General features: G+C 36.4%; 1 protein-coding gene across 1 annotated transcript; it reads right to left on the reverse strand.

Moving 5' to 3' along the window:
* Nucleotides 1–2,482: 2,482 nt before the first annotated feature.
* LOC107894137 (uncharacterized) lies at nucleotides 2,483–3,049 on the reverse strand. Its single transcript, XM_016819356.2, has one exon. The coding sequence runs from the start codon at nucleotides 3,047–3,049 to the stop codon at nucleotides 2,483–2,485; it is 567 nt and encodes a 188-aa protein (XP_016674845.1).
* Between the last annotated feature and the right edge of the window lie 4,085 nt (nucleotides 3,050–7,134).

Consider the following 7,134-nt stretch of genomic DNA (forward strand, 5'->3'; position numbering starts at 1 on the left):
TGTGAATGTGAGTTTGGTATGAATTAATTTGGTAAATTATGCTACAGTAAATATGTTAAGTGTTGGTAATGAATGATATGATTTAGCCTTGTTTATGGATGTTTTGGTTGCTTAAACATGCCATGGATTATGCCATTGAACTTGTGTATGTGTAGGTGTAAAGGAGGGTGATAAATGGCTTGGTAAATAGCCTTTATTTTGTCCACACGGGTAGACACACGGGCGTATGTCTAAGCCGTGTGTGACATACGGTCTGCCCCATGGGCATGTGTTCTGGTCGTGTGTCCCCTACACCTTAATTTTGAAAAGCAGAATGCTCAGGATTGAGCACACGGATAGAGACACGGGCGTGTGTCTCAGCCGTGTGAGGGACACGGTCTTAAGCACGATTGTGTGTCCCGACTGTGTGAAGTCTGCACCTATTTTATGAAAATTAAATTAATCACACGGTCTAGTACACAGGCGTGTGACTTGGCTGTGTGACATCAATTTGTTCATGCATTACAAAACAGAGAGTTACACAGGTTAAGGACACGGGCGTGTGTGACCACACGGCCTGCCCACACGGGTGTGTGACCCCTGTTCATAGCAAAAATTTTCTAAGTTTTGTAAAATTTTCTTAAGTGTTCGGTTTAGTCCCAAATCACTTCAAAAGTATGTTTCAAGCCTCGTAGGCTCATATTAGGGACTTAGTGATTGAATGCGAATGGTTTTAATTTGGATGAAAATTTATGACCCGAAATTGTATGTTTGCTTGCTTTGTAAGTCCGGTAATGCCTCGTATCCTGTTTTGGCATTGAATACGGGTAAGGGGTGTTACATAACCCCTGTTTGTAAAATTTCCTATTTTTTTATTTTTATTCCGATTTGATCCCTGATTGATATCGGGTTGGTTTTAAGCTTTCTAAGCTCGATATAAACCCAAAATTGATTTAATTGCATATTGTACTTAATTATATATGAATATATTGATATTGAATTGATATTTGAACTATGAAATGTAATCAAATGTACTGAATTTGTTTGTAGCACCTTATAACCCGGGTCCAGCGATCGGACTAGGTATGGGGTGTTATATACGGCATGCAGAGCTTTCTTTAGCTAAATTTTCTTCTTTAGAGCGACTGAAGAATAAGATACTTTAAAGTGAAATTTTGGTAAATAGAATTGAGATAATTTTGTCTCCCCCTATATATATCTACACCTTTAGCAGGATTTTCATTGATTGTCTCTACAATTCATCATTAATAATTTTGTCTCCCACTTTAGAACCAGTCAGTTCCATCGTAACTGAATCAAGATTAAGATCCAACTTATCGTAATTTGATCACTCAAATTTTTTAATCCCCCAATTGATTCAATAGAGATACTCAAGTGTTACATTCACAAATAGAAGATCTTTCATCTTATTTGGCCAAAGTTAATAATTTGTGTCATTCAGCATAATCATCTTACTAGTGTTAATTTCCATGATTACTGAACATGAGAACCAACTTAGCTCTTGACACCAATTTTTTGGGACGAAACCAAACCCGATAAAATACTACAGAAGCAGAATTAGTATTCTTTCACTCCTGAAAAATGAATTTGATAATTATAGTAAACCCAATAACACAATATATCAATAATTGATGCAAACAAACCATAGTATCACAAGAAAAAATAATAAATCGAGACACGTAATTTTTATGTGAAAAACCCCTTAAGTAAAGGGTAAAAACCACATAACTTTAAAAGTCTAAAAAGAATTTCATTATAATCAAAGTCTTACTACAACATTACAAACAAACCATAATAAAAACTATACAACTCAAATAAAACTATCAATAAATAATCCTAAGCAATCTTTTAAAAAAATTTTGATAATATCATCTAAAAAGGACGGAATTTGAAAGCCAAAAACCCAAAACTACACCCAAAACGAAAATTGAAGTACACAAACCCCAAAAGGAAGGTTGATATTTATTAAAGAAAAATATTTTCCCTCACATTTTTTTGTTTTTCTTTTCTGACTTGCAACACACTTTTTTGTTTTAGCAACCTTATACGAAAGGCACACGTAGAAGTGGGCTCCCACATAGTGGGACCACACACAGCACAACGCCCTTATCAAAGTCGAGAATCTATTATTAGTATCTGATTCAGGTCTGAGGGAAACTAAAATTGTATTCCTCATCCACCATTTTTATTCTTCTTTTCATTTTCTACTCATGAAAAAAGGGAAACCACTTCAATTTGTTACTAAGCTATGGAGCGAAAACATCATTCATTCCATTAAAACGTATCTTTTCATTTCAAATTTCTAATCCTGATTGTACATTTAACTTCTTTTAATCAAATACTAAAAAATACTGAGACAAACCCAAAAAGATTTAATGAATTTACAGATCGGCTATGCCTTGTCTTCCTTTGAAACCCCCCAACTATGTTTGGTTTCGTTAGGTTTAATTTTGCCTTTTTCCTTTGTTTTTAGGTTGAATTTTTATTCCGCCGACAGAGTTTCCGGCCGCCACAACAATGCAGAAAACTCAGACGAATCGTAATAGACATCGGGATATTCGAACAATCCGCCATACGTCACATGGCCACCCCCGTAGTTATCTCCGATTCCGAACCCGAACAAGTCAAAGTTAGGGATCTGATCCCCAAATTCCAATAACTCACCGGTTCCTGACGAGTCAGTGTCGAGTCTCAGCAACTCAGTAACCTCGCTCCTTATTTCGTCACTTGAAGTTGTGGTAGCCATAGGAGGAGGTAAACCAAGATCATCATCGGAAGCCTCCAAAAGGTAAACAAGATCCGGTTGAGGTTCGCTGGAATCTGATTTCGGATTCAACAGCGGCTCCTTTGCATTTGAAGTTGATGACGCTGCCAATATCTCCTCTTCGAAACTCTTAATAACCAATGCGAGGTCTTGGTTAACAGGCAAAGAATCAGAGTCCTCAAGGAGATCTAATAAATCGTCTCTGAGTCTCTTCACCATAGGTGAGTCTAGGTCAGACTCGGCCGAGTCACCTCTAACTCGCTTCTTGCTGTTTGAATCTTCCATGCCGTGGGTATGAATTTTACTTTATATTATTTTCGTAGAGAGTATTTGAAAGAAGAGTCGCGAATGAGCGAACTCGAGGTGAGGTGAGGGGAGAAGGGGGACACTATTATATACAATGAGACCGAAGTAGAGACAGAAAAGAGAGAGCGTGAGTAATGATGGAGATGCAGGCGCGTTGGAGGAGAATATTCTTAGGTCATAATGGAGTTTCTTTTATTGTTTTTCTTAGTAATTTTTTGGGTTCCTTAATAAAGGCGGTCGTCTAGAACGGTTTCCAAAATGGAAATTTTGGGGATTTGAATGCCGTGGTCAGAAGGGACCCACCAGTAGCCCAGTCAATCACAATATCAACCCTCGGGTTTGGTTTTGCCGCCTTGTTTCTTCTCCATTTCGTTTTTGCATAATTATTTTTTTAGCTTTCCAAATTTATATTTTAGTTTTTTAATTTAATTTTTCTGTCTTTTTTTAGATGTTATATTTTTTTTGAGTAAACGGACTGGATATTTATTAAAGCATAAAAACAGACCAAAAAAAAACATTAAATTAGTTCTCAAAAATCACTGGAATTAATCCTAAAAGAGAAATAATCAAAACTAAATGTAAAGAGTAGGCGGCCAACAATGTAATAACAGAAAAAGGCCTAGAAAACAAAAAACAAAAAATAAAGAAAAAGGAAACCTAATTCCTAATCCAGTCAACATCAACAGTTGGACTCCATAAATTTGTTGCCTCTTCACATCTCTGTCCCAGCAGTTCAAACCACAATAGTTTCCAAAATTTTTTTTTCTTCTGCAATCTATTTTCTTTGTAGTTCTTCCATGAAACCGCCTCAATCTAGGTGTCTCGGTCATCTTTCTTCCAGTGCACGACAGACGTAATCCGGTACAGCTCCCACAAGTACTTTCCCTCTCCATTTTTCAACACTTCGTGCACAAGATTATGGGCACATTCATTTTCTGATCTATGAACTAGAAATCAATTTCTTCAAAATGGACCTTTTTGCTTTGAATATCTCTAATAACTGTTCTTGAATCCCCCATAATTTCTAATGAATTAAATCCCATTGAGATTCTTAATTGAACAACTTGCAAACCTGCATGTGCTTCTGCCGCAAACGGAGATGAGATTGCGCTATGTATGACTATCTTCGAGGCTAAAATCTTGCCCATCAAGCCCCGAACCACCAGTCTTGAAGCCAATTTGGAAGATCGTCTGTCAAAGGCTGTATCAAAATAAATTGTCACCCTCATATTTCCTTCAAGTTGTCTGTGCCCTCTATCAACACTTAAGGTAAGTGGCTTCTCCTCCAGACCATTTAACTCTACCATATGACTTTGGATTCGTTTCGAAAAATCCCTTTTCGCCATGATTTTTCCTTCATGTATTAACTGATTTCTTGAAATCTAGATTAACCATAATGCACAACAAAAGAGTCGACATTGTTTACTAGTACCTATATTGAATACCCAAATAAGCCACTCCCAAATACTTTGAATCATATTATTAAAAATCCAAAAAAGATTTAAGTTCTGCCATACCTCTATTGTTGTAGGGCAGTGTCGAAAAATGTGATTGCTGTCCTCTTCCGAACTGCGACACCGGGGACAAGAAACATTCACTAACACTCTTTTATGCCTGAAATTTATTAGAGTAGGAATATAGTTCCAAGAGATTTTCTATATAGTAATTGTAATTTTTGAAGGAAGATGTAAATTCCATAGTTTCTTGTAAAAATCCTTAATCTCGGTTTGTATTAAATTATCACTAAGACCCAAATTAGTTTATTGTAATAGTTTATGACGCTTTTGACTGAGAATTCGCCAGAAGGTTCTCCTCTCCAAACTTGGAAATCGTCTTGTGCTGCTTTCACCAAATGAATTTGCAAAATTTTCTGTGGAATGTCCGCATGAAAGGTATTAGCGATTAAGTCAGCCTTCCAAGTTTTATTTCTAGCATCAATTAGATCCGAAACTAACTTGAGTTCTTCATTATTGCTAATGTTGCTTAATCTATTTGCATCGACTTCCGGTATCCACAGATCATCCCAAACAGATATTTGAACCCCCTACCAACCCTTTAGCACAATCCACTTTTTAAAAGACCCTTTGCTGCCCAAACACTCTTCCAGATGAACAAAGGTAAATTCCCTAACTGTGCATTAATAAAATTCAAATTTGGATAGTATTTGGTTTTCAAAACTCTAACTAACATAGAATTTGTAAAATTAACAAGACGCCAACCTTGCTTGGCTAATAACGCAAAATTAAATTGTCCAAGATTTCAGAACCCCAAACCACTATTTTCTTTTAAGGTACAAAGATCCCTCCAAACACACCAGTGAATACCCTGCTTGCCACGACCCTTTTGCCCCCAGAAATTTGCAATAATACTCTCCAGGTCAACACATAATGACTTAGGTAGTTAAAAACAAGCTATTGTATAGGTTTTTATAAACTGAAGAATAACCTTTATGAACACTTCTTTCCCACCTTGAGATAGATGCCTAACACTTCAATTATCAATTTGCTACTTAAATCTATCCTTTAAAGTTTGGAAAGATGATTTTTTCCTTCTACCCACCATGTTGGGAAAGCCAAGATAATGTTCTAGGTCATTTGAACGGCGCACACCAAGTATACTAGCAACCATTCTTCTTTCTTCCTCCTGCGTATTAGTACTGAAAAAGATGGTAGATTTGTCATAATTGACACACTAGGCTGAACAATTTCCATATATGAGCAAAATTCTCTTTAATAAATGAGCTCCTCTGTTTGTTGCCTCCTCAAACAAAATACATTCATCTACAAATATCAAATGTGAGACCTGTGGACCACTTCTACTGGCCTTAACCCCTCTCAATAATCCTTCCCTCATTGCAAGTCGCATAAGACTAGATAAGCCATCTCCACATATTAAAAATAGAAATGGGCTCAAAGGATCACCCTGTCTTAGTCTTCTAGTTAGACGAAACTTTTCTCCCACATGACCATTAAAGGCCACTGAATAAGAAACTGTGGACACACATTTCATGAGAGATTCAATCCAGCCTGGATCAAAACCCATTCACATTATCATTTCCTTAACAAAGCTTCATTCAACCCTATCATACGCTTTACTCAAGTCAAGTTTCACCGCCATAAACCCCTTTTTCCTTATCTTCTTCTATTTTAAGGTATGTAAAATTTTATAAGCCAACAAAATATTATCCGAAATTAACCTCCAGGGCACAAAAGTGCTCTGTGCAATATCAATGCATTTTTCTAACACTTCTCTAAAGCGATTTGCTATAACCTAATTGCAATTAGTTTATAAAGTACGTTGCATAAACTAATGGGCCAAAAAAGAGTAATATTGGAAGGATTGACCATTTTAGGAATTAACACAATATGAGTAGCATTAATTCAACTAACATCCATACCTCCATTCAAAAGTAGTAGGCAAAAGGATGTGACATCTTCCCCAATGACATGCCAACACTTCTGATAAAATAAAGGAGGGAATCCATATTCACCTGGTGCTTTTGTAGGCCCCATTTCAAAAAGCACCAAATGAATCTCCTCCTTTGTATATCTTGTCGTGAGCCATTAATTGTCCTTCTAAAAGATAGAACGATCAATACCCAAAAAAAGATGGTCATAATTTCCCCTCTTACCAACCGAAAATAAATTCTAGAAATAAGATCTAGCAATTACTTCTATTTCCCGTATGACCTCTCTTTCCCTTCCATCCTCATGTTACATTTTACGAATGAAATTTCTTCTCCGTGGTTGTGTCTTTGACTATGGAAGAATGATGTATTCCTATCCCCAAGTTTCAGCCAATTCACTCGAGCCCTTTATTCCCAATAAAGTTCATCCTTTCCAATCTCAAAATTAAGTTGAATCTTTGTATCAATAATTTCAGACAAATTATTATCATCCCTTTCAGCGTCCATAAGCTCTAACAGTCTTGAGGTTAAAAATTTCTTTTTCCTTTTTCTGTTTTGTCGTATTCGAGCAGCCCATCTCTCCAAACCTTTTTTTTAAGCTTTTTAGCTTTTGCAACAAATATCCTATTTACCTTTCCCAAATGTGTTTGACTTCGGC

The sequence above is a fragment of the Gossypium hirsutum genome, chromosome A13 (assembly GCF_007990345.1).
Source record: "Gossypium hirsutum isolate 1008001.06 chromosome A13, Gossypium_hirsutum_v2.1, whole genome shotgun sequence".
Taxonomy (NCBI): domain Eukaryota; kingdom Viridiplantae; phylum Streptophyta; class Magnoliopsida; order Malvales; family Malvaceae; genus Gossypium; species Gossypium hirsutum.

Coding starts and splice junctions, on each gene's coding strand:
- LOC107894137 (XM_016819356.2), bottom strand. CDS start 3,049: ATGGAAGATTCAAACAGCAAGAAGCGAGTTAGAGGTGACTCGGCCGAG.